This window comes from Lynx canadensis, chromosome B1, assembly GCF_007474595.2.
Source record: "Lynx canadensis isolate LIC74 chromosome B1, mLynCan4.pri.v2, whole genome shotgun sequence".
Lineage (NCBI taxonomy): Eukaryota > Metazoa > Chordata > Mammalia > Carnivora > Felidae > Lynx > Lynx canadensis.
This window is the reverse complement of record NC_044306.2, coordinates 5,998,392-6,012,802: the sequence shown is the minus strand read 5'-3', so window position 1 is coordinate 6,012,802 and position 14,411 is coordinate 5,998,392. Positions and strand designations below refer to the sequence as shown.

The 14,411-nt window shown below is 41.7% G+C and overlaps 1 protein-coding gene across 1 annotated transcript in view; it reads right to left on the bottom strand.

Moving 5' to 3' along the window:
- The window catches only part of MCPH1 (microcephalin 1), a 271,811-nt gene that overhangs the window by 155,385 nt on the left and 102,015 nt on the right, over nt 1-14,411 (bottom strand). Inside the window, 3 exon segments of the mRNA XM_030312052.2 lie at nt 11,020-11,120; nt 11,123-11,181; nt 13,478-13,515. Of these exon segments, the coding sequence (XP_030167912.1) occupies nt 11,020-11,120; nt 11,123-11,181; nt 13,478-13,515 (198 nt within the window).

Genomic DNA, 14,411 nt, shown 5'->3' with positions numbered 1-14,411 from the left:
CAAGAAAGAGATTACTTGAGGTTTAGAGAAATTAAGAACTGGCATGAGATGTGCCAAGTTAAACAAACACAGTGTAGTCCCTGATGGCCATCATTTTGAAAGGGATGGGCAGCGATGTATCAAACAAAGCTGAATCTCTTGATTTGCTGATTCTCAGCCTCATCCACTTAAACTGTTTGCCCAATATGGCACCTTTTGCTTTAATAGACATAACCTCAATCTAGTTTCTTCCTTCCTGCTACACCAATAGGTTCAGGTGCTCCACAAGCACACTCCCAACTCGCTGTGATAAAATCAAACTGTCAAGCGCTGGAAATATCATCTTTCAGCTGGCCACCTCCCAGAGCTTTCATCATATTTCATGTTGCCCCATCCAGCTACCAGGACCTATGTGTCTGATCCACTTGCAACAAGAGATCTAGAAATAGTTGTGCCATTTCCAGCTCTTTACTTACTGTTCAACCTCCTCATCATTGCACTTGCTGTTGCCAAGGCTCCTGAGAGCAACCATCTGCTCAAGTCCAATGGCTGGTCCTCTGCCTTCACAGTATTGGCCTTACAGCATTTGTGTGTGTGGTCAAATACACTCTCCTTCCCGAGACAGTTCCTCCTCTACCTGAGCATCACACTCTCCTCAGGGCCACCTGATGTTTCTCAGTCTCCCCTTGCTTGCTCGTCCTCCTCTTTCTCAACTGTTAAATGTTTGGCACAGCCTGGGGCTCAGTGTTAAACTCACTTCTCTCCTCACTATACACTCACGCCCTAGATACCATGGCTTTTGTTCCATCTATGCAACTATGGCTCCCAAAGAGTATGTATAGTACTACCTTTACCCTGAAAACACACACACACACACACACCACCACACACACACACACACACACACCTATGTGATTGTGTGATATCTCTACTTGAATGCCTAATAGGAATTCTCACACTCAATATGTACACATCAGAATTTCTTATTATACCCCAACCTCAACATTTTCTCCCCCAGTATTCCTGCCTCAGTAATGGCACCACTATCTACCCTCCAGAGGCTCAGGTAAAAAATTAGGTAAGAGCCATCATGACTTCTCTAGTCCCACATACTATGTATTATCAAATCCTGTTAGATCTTCCTAAAAAGTACACCAGTCTGATAGCTTCTCTGCATTATGCTGGTCATGGCCATGGTAATTGCTGACCTATCTGATCAAAACTGCCTCCTTCTGGTCACTCTGCTTACTGTTACCTTTCTGCAATCCATTCCTTACATAGAAGCGAGAGAGACAAAAGCCTGTCACTCTCTGGTTAAAATACTCCAAACACCCGATCATGACCTCCAGAGCCATGCTCTGGTCCCTGAAAGCCTCTCCAAATACCTCTCCTTCTTCTCCTCACTCAAAATGCCTCAGGGCTTTCTCTTCCACACAAAGTCTCAGCTTCAGGACCTGTGCACTTGCTTTCGTGTGTCAGGTGTATTAATTAGGATCTGTCTAGCACTTTATAACATTAAAGAATGAATTATTAACATAAAGCTATGAATTCCAAAAAATGGCAAAGGAACCTCACTCATACTATAGTCAATGGCTGTGTCCAGAGTGACTTCACACACTTCTTGCTCTCAAAAACAGCTCTTCTTTAAACTGTGATCATCACGGTCCTGTTCACAAACCTTCTCAGATATTCTCATGAAAGGCAACACCAGAGCCCTCGATTTTCCAGGGCAATCACTTTTTCTCACCTGTCCTCAATCATGGGATTATGGAATTAGGAAAGCACTGTGCCTCCAATACGGGGGGGAAAAAAAGCACACCTGAGGAATTGCCAGGATGAACCAAAGGGATGGCAGACAGGGTGGGGGATGTGAACAGGACCACCTATGCCCTGGGGTGCCAAGGGTCGGTTCCACTGCATCTCATGTGAGGCTCTGCAGAGCAAGAGTGCGGGCAGTTTTCAGGAACTACTTCAGTGAAAGGAGCGAAACACCACAGTGTCTCCACAAACAGAATCCATTGTGTGAATAATGAAAGGTCATAACGCAGGTGTGCTTTGACATGACTATTTACAGCCACTGCTTTGGATGATGCCTTGAGGAAGACTGTTTCAAAGATCCACATTCAAGTCAGACAAGTTTTTTTTTTTTTTTTCCTCCTAATGTCTCCATCACTAAACACAAACAGGGTCCTTCTCTGTTGCAAAAACATTCTGTAAGAACCCAGTGAAACAGTGGATATGAAAATGTTTTTTAAAGTGTAAGTACTTTACCAAGCTATAATCTGTGGCACAGTAAAGAGAACTTTGGAATCAGGCCAATGAGGGATCAAAGAACCAAGCTGTAGACCTTAGTCAGCTTAGTATTATAAGTGCCTAGCACATGGTTGTAGCCAATAAATGTTAGAGAGAACTTAAGAAAACAGCTCAAAAACCCTAGTGACAAATGTGGTACACCAAGTTCATTCTGTCTAAACCTTATTCTTAGAATGTGCTCAGAAATTAAGGTAGAACAAAAAAAGAGAGGGAGAGAGAGAATGGTTTTCAAGATGATTCTTTTTAAATAGTCTTGAGAAGGCAATGTAATGGACTAGAACACCAGTGACAATCCTACACTCAAGGCCCGGTTCTACCACTGGTGACAACACCAGGAGAGCAACTCAGCTTCCTCTTGGCAAACAAGAGGCCCAGACTGGGTGAACCACGGGCTGCATTCTGATTCTGACCTTCGATTCTATGTTTGCGCCAATTAACTCAGACGCACCGCTTACTGAATCCAGCGCGAGGAAGCCAACATTGAATCACATTGTTTCAAGAAAATTAACTCACTATGACATCATCTTTTGATTTATGAAACACTGATTATAAAGTGTTTTTGTTCTTTTTTAATAGTTAAACTGTCCTGAAATCTGGCTGTAGAACTGACCGAAGTTCTTATTTGCATTTACAACTGATCTGGCTTTAAAACTCTGCCATCAAGTCTTGTTCATAAGCTGTTCGGAACCAACATGTTTTGACCTGAATACAGGCTGAATGACTCCTCAAGTCCTATGCCGTGTCTTTGAAAAGGAGATGGGGCTAAATGCATTGGGAGCCAGAAGGAATAAGCCTTGTTCACAGGGTCTCCCACTGCCTTTCACTGAACATGAAGAGTTACAGCTAAGTCAGGGGAAAAGGGTGGAAACACCAAATACATGAGAGCAGAAGACAGGGTCTCTAAAGAATTCACACAGCCTATGCTTAAACACAACATACAAAAAAGCTTTGGGTCTAACAGGGTACTTTGGTCAAATCAATTTCTTTATTTTTCTGTTGTGTTACTTCCTGTCTCCCACGAATAGGAAAACAGAGCAACTCCTGACACGGTTTCTATTTCTCTGTATCTGGCCAGACAATTCAGTCCGAAGCGAGAAAAAGCACAAGTTATTTCTCTCTGCTGAAAACAGCGGCCGAACAATGGGAGTACTAACCGCTGTAACACGTAGAAATGTGCCAACACGGGCTTCAAAAAAAAAAAAAAAATTTTTTTTTTTTTTAAATAAAAATTCAAACTGAAGTTTGTTATAAAATGACCTTTTTTTTTTGATATGACTAACTGGGCCACATACAAACCATCTAATTTTAAAGAACTGCTAGAATGCTCCTTACAAGCAATTTCCAGAGAATACCACACAAAACCCTAAAATAAAAACATTCTCAGTAAATGTTTTTCTTGGAGGCAAGCTTATACAGCTAGCCAAAAAGAATATTTTAAGAATCCCCCAAATTGCATTGTGGGACAAGGAAAAAAGGAGGGGGACCACAGAAAGAAAGAGACAGAGACAGAGACAGAGACAGAGTCATTCCTTTAACACAAAGACATGTGGTCCTTGAAGTATATCATATGGACGCTTCAAATCTTAATCCTAAAAGAAACCTGAGATATGGAATTCACATCTCAAGTCAGACACAAGTTGCAGATGAACATTATACTGTGTACTGAGCTTTAGAATTAAATGTGGGCTGGCTTTACTAATGACAATGGAGGCTATCCTCTCTAAAAAAATTTATCATGCATGAGTTTGAGCCCCATGTTGGGTGTAGAGATTACTTAAAAAAAAAAGTTTATCATGTTTGTGCAACTGCAGTTTTTAATATGTATTTTAAATGTTTATTTTTGAGAAAGAGAGAGAGAGAGCACAAGTTGGGGAAGGAGAGGGAGACACAGAATCTGAAGAAAGCTCCGGAGCCTCCAAGCTGCTGGCACCGAGTCTGACACGGGGCTCGAACACCACAAACCATGAGATCGTGACCTGAGCTGAAGTCAGATGCTCAACTGACTGAGCCACCCAGGCGCCTGTGTGTGACTGCAGTTTTTAGGAAAGTTAAAGGAGGGAGGCCATGGAAGAAGTCACTATCTTTGTCTTATTTAAGTGACATAAACAGGGAAAGAGATTCGGTTCATTTCTAAACTTTTTTTTTTCCCTTAAGAGTGCAAGTCAGCAAGAACCCATTAAAATCAATAAACACGCAAGGCCAGCTAGACGAACATTTCCCAGTCATGCCCCGGTGTGGCACGAATACACAAACAGCATTTTACTTTCAGCCACGCCGATCTGGTCCTTCTCAATTTTTAGGAATTGTACTTCTCACAAGTAAGGAAGTGTTAGGCATCACTGGTAAAGCCAATGTCTGTCAGTGTTTTCTTAGAAAGATACAATGCCAGAACTATCACTCTTAAAATGTGAAAGTGATCCCTTTCAGCAATTGTGCCCTGATGGGTTCTGGAGAAGGCCAAGTATATACGAAAATCGGTACTACGGTGGCTTTGACATAAGTGGAGTTTCCAATTATACTGAAATACCTCCGGATACGCAAGGGTGCCCTTCTCAGGTCCCTCAAACTCCTACGTGCCTGCGGTGCTCAGGAGCCTTCACGGATGTTCCTGGGTGCTAACAAGGACGGGCTGGACTGTCCATGGCAAAGATACCACTGGTCCAGAGAGGAAAGTATCTTTTTAAATTGTAGTGTTAATGCAGTCTTTCTGTGCACGAAACCCGTGACACAGATAGTAACTGATCCCGGTAGCTCTTTGTGGGAATTGGAGACACTGTCACTTCTGTTCTAAGGCTGGCGTTTGTCAGGTTCTCACTTTCTGCCAGTCGCATGCCGTGAGCACTGTACGTGTTTAACTCCCAGCGCTCACATAAATCCTGTGGGGGGACGTGCTTGTACGTGGCTCCAATCTCACACACCGGGAAGTGCGGCTTGGTGAGAAGGACTTCTGTTCCCAGCACCCGGGCAGGTCAACCAGGTCTATTCCAGCTTTGTGCGGGGGTGGGGGTTCAACTTTCGGTTGGTGAAATCACCAGATCTGAGGCTGGCCACGTAGCCTGGCGTCGAACTTTCCTGTAGTCAATTATCTTCCTCTTGTTTCATGTTATCATCCTACGAACTGTGAAAAACATCAGAGGCCTGGATCTTGTTTTACAGTCTTGTGAGTCTTCTATTTCAAAATAATCTTAACGTAAATGTACTGCCAATTGGGACATTGTAAATGATGGTAATACTATAATGGAAATACTTGGGGACCTCCAAAGAGAACGCATATGTATGTATTTACCTATGTGTGCGGATGTGTATTTTCACTGTAGGTATTTAAACAGTGAATCAACTTGCATAGGTATTCTCTCTGAATAACTATTTGTTGATTTGGTCTTCCCAGCAGAAGGTAAGATAAATATATGAAACTGTCAGAAGTCATACCTTATAGAAGTAACAGTGGCTTGATCAGTAGCTTAGTATGGGAAAAGTAACAGTAATGCTCAGGTCACTGCTTCATCACTATTTAAAATCACTATACTGGTATATACAGTGTGTTAGTTAAAAATATTAACTGGGGGGCGCCTGGGTGGCTCAGGCGGTTAAGTGTCCAACTTCAGCTCAGTCATGATCTTGTGGTTCATGAGTTTGAGCCCCACATCGGGCTCCGTGCTGACAGCTCAGAGCCTGGAGCCTGCTTTTCGCATTCTTGGTCTCCCTCTCTCTCTTCCTCTCCCCGGCTCGTGCTCTGTCTCTCAAAAATAAATAAACATGAAAAAATTAAAAAAAAAAATTAGTGAATGCTTTCATGCACTATTTGCAAGCTTTAAAAACTCAGAGGAAGGCTCTCAGGGTTCAGTACTGTTACAGTTCTGTCTCCGTCCTGCCTTTGTTCTTGTCTTGGAAGTCCACATAGCTGGCCCTCCCTCTTCAGGTTAACCTAGCTCCCTGCCAGCATCACCCAGTAAGCATGAAGGAAACATGGACAGCTTCAAAATAGTCAGAGACCCAAGGTGAACTATTTATTCTTTATTGTTTTCTTAATTTCTCAACTGTCTTCTTCTTGTTTATAATCAACAAAGCCACCTCTGAAGACAAGAAGTCCTAAAGGAATGCATTGGCAGAACTGGTTCCTTCGGGATGCTCTAAGGGAGAATGTGGTCCAAGAGTCCCTTGGCTGCTGGAAATCCTTGGCATTCCTTGGCTTGTAGAGACATCACTCTAAGTTCTGCCTCTTCACATGGCCATTTACCCTCTCCATCTTTCTAAGCTTCTTAAAGCTTATCCTTACAGAATTCAAACCAATTAAAAGTCAGCAACCTGGGGTACAATGAAGCGTGGAATATGGTGCTTCAGGAATTAATGCATTTGTACTTATGGCAGAATGTACTTGTACTTGATTGCAGAATGATGCCCTCCCCAAAGCTGTCTACAGCTGAGCCTCCAAATCTGAGAATATGTTACCTTCCATGGTGAAAGGGACGTTACAGATGCAATGACGTTAGGGATCTTGAGATGGGGAGCTATCCTGGAGTATCCAGGTTGGCCCCATGAGACCATAGAGTCCTTATAAGTCAAAGATAGAGGCAAGAAGTCAGAGGAGGTGTGACAACAGAAACAGAAGTCAGAAGGAGTGACTGCTGGAAGGGGCCACAAGCCAAGGAATGCATGTAGCCTTTAAAACTGGAAAATGCAGGTAACAAGTCTCTCCCCTATAGATTCCAGAGAGAATGAGGCACTGACAACACCTTGGCTTGAGCCCAGTGAAACCTATTTTGGACTTACAACCTCCAAAACCGTAAGAGAATAAATCTGTGCTGTTTTTAAGCCAATACATTTCTGGTAATTGGCCACAGCAGCCACAGGAAACTAATGCAGTACCATGGACCCTTTAGAAGAAGAAATTACTCAAGGTGGTGCCGCCTTATGCATATTTAAAGAGAATTGCTTCCGGCCTGGCTGGTTGACCATCTGGCAAGGGTCCATGGGTGACTTGTGTACTCTTGGTGCTACCAGCACTTGGAATGTAATCAGTGGGAGCCAGAGGGAGCAGAGGCCGTTGCATCAAACTAGCAGGGTTCCTCTTGCCAGATTCATAGTTCAGGTGACTCCCGGTGTGGGATGGCATGTGCCACCTGGGCTGTGTCTTGTCTTGGCACTGGCTTCTCTCACAGGCTTCATGACGCCTGTCTTGGTGCACAAGATGAAAGGGAACCCCGCGATAATAGGTTCCTCTTAAATCACAAAGGATCTTTGTTTAAACCATCAAGTCCCCTCACGACCTGCAGCCTATCCCTGAACCCCAACCTCCTAGTATTGTCCAAAATCAGAGAGTGTCTTGCCACCCAGTCTAAGCTGTGGTTTTTCTCACTGGGATACTAAGGCAACAATCTGCCGGCATATACTCTGATGCTGTTCTTTCTTCCCCATGGTAAGTTCTCCACACAGCAGCCACCACCCTTTGAACAACACAGGTCAGAGCATCTCACTCCCTGGACATAAACTTTCTGATAGCTCATCATGACATAAGGAATATAATCCAAGTACTTCACCACGGCCAAGGTGTCTTCACCATCTGGCTCTCTTGTCTCATCTACCACTTTTCCTCTTGGTGAACCTCAACACACTGTTCCTGCCTTTGAGATTTTGCCCCATTGTAGCAGTCAGCACTTGACAGGCTAGATCTGGAGGGCTGACTTTGTAGGAGCTGTCTGGAAACGCCAACAGCTCGACACCTGGAGGCCTGGGGTCCTGTGGGAGAAGGGGGTACGTCTGGTGGAGGCGTACCTCAGGGCAGCCCCACTGAGGGGACCATCCTACCCTGAGGCCAGCTGGTTCACCAGAAGGCAGCCCACAAGGCAAGAGATTCACCCATGTTGTGGCAGGCATCACTGCTGTCTTTTATTACTGAGCAGTATTCCACAATATGGAAGGATGGTTTGCTTATCCATATTCACCCACTGAGGGACATCGGTGCTGGTTGCCAGGTTTTCGTGATTATGAGCAAAGCTGTTACAAATCTTCAGGTACAGATTCTTGTGTGAGCATGAGCTTTCATTTTCCTAAGGCAAACAACCTCAGAGCCGGGTTGCTGAGTGACATGGTGAATATACATTGAACTTCATGTAAACTTCCCAACTATTTTCCAGAATAGCCATACCACCTTCCACCCTCACCAGCAGTGTACAAGGGCCCAGGTGCTCTGCATCTTTGCTGGAGGATCTGTTGACATATTCTATTATTTAGCCATTTTATTAATGTGTGCCGGTACCTCACTGTGGCTGCAAATTATATTTCTCTAATGATATTGAGCATCTTTTCACCTTTGTATCTTTGGTAGAGTGTTCAAATAATGCTTATGGGATGCACCTGGATGGTTCAGTCAGTTAAGCACATGACTCTTGGTTTTGGCTCAGGTCATGATCTCATGGGTTCATGATATCGAGCCAAGTGTCAGGCTATGCACTGACAGCTTGGAGCTTGCTCTGGGGCTTCTCTCCCTCTCTCTGCCCCTCTTCAACCTGTGCACACTCTCTTTCAAAATAAATACATAAAAGATTTGTTTTGAAAATGCCTTTGGCTATTTTTTGTTTGGGTGTTTTCTTATTTTTGGGATTTGAGAGTTCTTTATAAAGTTTTGATTAAGTCTTTTACCAGGTGATACATGGAAATGTTTTATATTGGGTCCTTATAATGTTCTTCACAGAGTATAAATTTTTACATTTGATGAAGTGTCATTTATCACTTTTCCTTTTACACATCATGCTTCTCATGTTGCATCTGAGAACTTTCCACCTAAATCTGGGTCATGAAGATTTTTATCCTGATTCTAAACTATACATGTGTATACATAAATAATCAATTTGTCTCTATTTTCAAAGAATTATTCTGAGATTTTATTGGGAATGTGTTGAATCTGTAAACTGTTTTGGGGAAGAACGACATTTTAACTACACTGAGTCTTCCAATCCATGAACATAGTATGTCTCTCCCTTTGTTAGTTCATAGATTGTTTTAAACCCGTGTTTTATAGTTTTCAGCATACAGACCCTGCAGATATTTTTATGTTAGATTACACTTGAGTATTTCAATGTTGACCCTGTACGATTACATCTTTGTATCCTGGTAATATGTTCTAAGAGTTTTTTTGTAGATTTCTTGGGGTTGTCTACATGGACAATCATGGTGTCTACGAACAGACACAGTGCCATTTCTTCCACTCTAATCTAAATGTATTTTGATTTTCTTACCTGATTGCACTTGTACTTCTTTCATTCACTCATGTGACCAGTAGCCCAGTTCTGCCTGAGCACTGGAAGTTCACCAAATAACACATTCGACTCCCTGCCTTTCTAACGTGTAGTGGTTAATCCCACATATAGTAACCATATGTTAAATTTGCATCTGGCTCTGTTTCTATGTATTATTAGGGGGAGAATATTGGCAGTACATTGAGCATAAACATGGAGGCAGCTAGGGAGTTGGTCTTTACGCATGGCAACAATAAATGCTGATTCTCATGTCTGACTTCTCTGCTCAGAGTCCCAGAAGAATAGGTCGGGTACAGAATCAGGCACAGATGTATATCCTCATAAATGATAAAGAACATTTTTTCCTCTGAGACATGAGGGAAGGAAGAGCTAACTGATAAAGATACAGAAACATTGTGAATTGACGAAAAGAAGGCAGGGTATTCATTCATGGAAGCTGGAGTTATAAATGATATTTCTTACAAATAAATGTGGATCAGTACAAACACATAATGAAGTATGGTAGTCACCAACTGTCACCAATGAAAATCGTCCTTTTGTGTTGGGGGGATAGAATTTCAAACTTTTCCACTTCATGACTTTAAGCGCTAATGTCACAAACGTCTTGGACCAGAAAGCTGCAGGGTTAAGTCATGACCCCGGAAAAGACCAGAGCCGTTCTTAAAAATCCATCTGTAGCTTGTTTGTGTATTATAATTCTACCGGTTTAAATTAACACAGTATTAATATAATACATTGTTAGGGGGAAGAGGAAGGAGGGTGGATATGTAGCAGATGCAATATAGTAGTAACACAAGTCACAAATGACTGTACTCTCATCAGACGTCAGTGCTTTGGAGTGACCATAGGTTGAGGACCAAAGTAAAAATAGAAAGAGTAACAAACAATCTCAATTTCTATGAATAAAGAAAACAATGATTAAAAAAACAATCTACCTTTAATGCACAGAAATAAGGGCAAGTAATGTTACAGATAGATATGCGTAAGATAAAACATATCCAAATGGGATTAAATGAACATGTTTCATCCTAAGTAAATCCATCTGTAAAAACAATCACTGAATTCTTTTGGCTTTTTAAACCATCACTAACATAGGTCACATTATTTCTTGGTCAAACACAGAAGAAAGTTCATTTGACTGTGAGAACACGCATTTTGTGTTTTCATTCCAAGCCTGTTCTAATCTTATTTCTGCCAGTGGCTGAGGTCTGTATCTGGACGGCCACTCTTCTGCTCTCGGTCCACACGCCTGCTGCCGGGCGATCAGCAGTGGCTGAAGGTGGAGACCCAAAGGGAGAGGGGGTTCAAGGACACAACAGGAACACGGTGTCTACTGCTCATAGGAAAGTGTGCAAATTAGCCAAGTGCAAATCTAGTGATCTAGTGTCACCGTCTTGGGGAGATTGCATCTATCAAAACACCTTCTGTTGTAACATATGTACGTCCAACATTTGCTCACACAAATGCTTACCCACTCATAAGAGAGAACCCAGCAGCCACGGGCAATTCCCAGCAGCACATTCAGAGTGCGCAGAGGCTTGCCGGCGAGCACACGGGTAGTAGTTTCACACCTTCCTGGGCAAGTGAAAAGCCCTTCAATGTGTTCACAACCTGGATGACGATGTTCTGTGTTCTGTTAAACAGGAGGGAAAAAAAAAAAATCAACAAAGGACTAAGTTTTCCTACATATGAACAATAAAGTGGTAAGACTGAATCGTAATTTCTAAGAACTAGAAAGCTAAAATTCTACACTGATCTCAGCCATGGAACGCCTGTGTTAATTTCTTTACGGTCAATGACTTAACATTTGGGGAAATTCAAAAACTTCAGCTCTCAACTACAACTATCTATTTGAATAGCTGAGAAAATGGCCCCAAGATAGAAGTAGCTCCCCACCCACCCCCGCACCCAACGCCAGGGAAGCTGCCAGCATCACAAACCAGCCTCTGCTTTTCCTACCACACCACACTTCCTTTTTGGACAGATGTGAACCAATCCACGCACGGTCAGGACCGAACGTATCACCTGCTGATTTTATTTGATATTTAACATTTGTCTGAATTCACACATACAGTTTTTTTTTTTCTAAGTATGAGGGAGAAAAGGGCCCTTCTTATTACATTATCAGATCAAATCTTAGGGCAAATTTGGCAGAGTCTCCTTATTGTTTCAGAGCCCATCATTGTTTGTCTTCTGGTCTGTCATTCCATGAGTGCCTCAAGCACCTTTAGAAAAATACATATTCTTCCCCTCTAATTTCCTCACCAAATTGCTCACCATTCTCCCTGTCTTTCCTTTATGACCACCTTTCTAAAGCCTTTGCTTGTGACACATTGCACTCCCCTATCCCTCCCAGCAAGTTTTGGAAATCCCCAGTGAAATACAAAGGACACGAAGGGCATTCTGAGCCACACTATGACGTACACAGTGAGCTAAGAGATAAATTTCTCTCGTCTCCAAAAATTGTTATGAAGGAAAAGAGGCTGCTGTTGCACATGCTTGCACAGACCGCCTCTAACAGCACCCTGTCTACTCCAAGGTGCCTCCGAGTTTCTCTCTAGTCATCTCGAGGATGTCAACGCGCAAGACCCATTTCTTTACATGTGAAATGAAAGGGCTGAACCGTAGCACAGTTTAAATTCTCAGAGATCCCTAGGGCAAAAAAACATGAATGGGTCAAGGCCCAGGCCCTATCACCACTTCAACCAGACAATCTGTGCTTACTGGGACAAAGAAAACAAAAGCAATAAAGAAGTGAAACGGTCTAAATGATATGCTCCCCAGAACCCATCATTTCTGCATATTGATGATTTTCCTTATTCCGAGTCTGGTAGCTGCCAGCTCTTTGCTGGATGTGTTAATCAACAACAAGTGTCTCTTCGAGACATGGCTAATCAGTGTGGTATCAGAACGTCTAGGTTTTGCTCTTAGCTTCAGACGTGAAGTATATGTGGGGGGTGGGGGGGAGTAAAAAAGAGAATATGGCCTGATGAAAACTTTCATTTTCAAAACTTTGATTGAGAAAATGATTATTTACTAGTATGTTTTATCCTGGGAGCAAAACTACAGACTTTTAAAGATACTACACCTACCATTCTCAATTTTCACTCCCGTATTAGACTATGTAGAATGTTCAGTATACTTCATAAGAGATTAGCCAACATTGTTGACTGTGCTCTTTTTCCAGTAGCTAATGTACGGTGTTTGAACAATCAGTCCTTTTAATTTAACATGCCATGGGTAGGAAAAGGACCCTGCAACAGAAAGTATTGCAAGCATGCACTTTTTTGCAGGCAACTTTTCATTGAAATGTCCCAATATTTTGATGAATGTCTTCAAACCTTAAAACCTATGACTGATAAAAAAAACAAAAACAAAACAAAACCTATGGTTTTCCCCTTTAGACAGGAATTCAAAAATCTGCTACAAAGAATATGGTGCTATATTTTTGTTGGATGTGCTATATATTGTGTTACATGTTTAAGGAAGACGATAAGAGCGTGCCAACAAGCTATTAACTCTTTTCACAAAATGTGCAGATAGCGGCTTTAATATAGTGGTAGAGAGCTTCCCACCAAAGTGTTTCTTTAAGAACTGTGAGGGAGTCAGCGAGCGATGCTCCATTTACTGAACTTTCATGGGGTAAAAGTCGTGGACACACAGAGCCCGTAGATATGAAGCAAGCAAGAAGAAAAGCAAAATACTGTAATACCTCTTAATGCTATCTAAACAACTCCAAAAGTCTTCACTGCTAAACTGTTCATAGTCTCTTATTTCCAGGGTTCTTCTTATGCCAATATCAATTATATAGAGTAAAAGCAACATAGTGCAACGCTACGAGCTGTGTTACAAGCACAGCATCACAGAATACGAAAGAAAAATCCAAAATTTTACATTGAGTAGAAAGTTATCAAACAAGGAGTACTTACTCAGATGGCATGCTTGTCATGACTAATGTTCTTGTTGGCTAGAGATTTCAAAAGAGAAGGAACAAAAAACAGTCAGAAATGTAAAAAACATTTTTTCCCACAGAAATTAACTTTAATACATTTTTTGAAAAGTTACATCACTTAAAAATAAACATTTAAGCATATATCAAAAGAAAAAACTTTATATTCCTGGAAAAAAAAAAACAGCACAAGAGATAGAAAGTCAGTTACTTATCCCCAAATCAATCCAAAATAATCCAGGGCATGAGGTAGAAAAGGAGAGGGGGAAAAAGGCTTCCCTCCAGAAGTCCATTCTACTAGTTAGCTGGCAGACCACCAAAGATGCCATCCTGCTTATAGACGTGCAAGGAGGGTGAGAGTAAGAAAGGCATTTTTTACAGGTCGAAGAGCCATTTTTCCTTGCCTAGGTGGTGCACACACAGTAACACTTATGTTCCTGTTGCGCTGGTCAATCAAATGCTTTAACCTCTTGCACAGAGAAGCTCAGATAAAAAGGCATCGCTTATTTATGGGTCAGCATCTGCTATTAACTGGAAGTGTAAAGTTTTTTTTTTTTAATGAGTTTTTAAATACTTTTTTTATTTACATAAGAAAAGCATACTGACAGCAAAATATATACATATTCAACGCTTTGGAAATATATCAATAGAAACATAAATTCCCCAGTAATTCCACCAGTGAGAAAAATGACTATTGTTTAATAATTGGGTATATATTCTGCCAAATGTTCTTTCCGTGGGAAGGTGTGTATATATAATTTTTCAAAAAAAACAAAAATGAACTCACATTATTTATACATTTTTGTAACTGATGTATTTCAAACGCAACCCACTATGTATTGTAACCATGAACTAACCATTGTACACGTACTGTGTCTTGAGGGTCCAGGCGAATAAACGAGGAGAAAGAACAA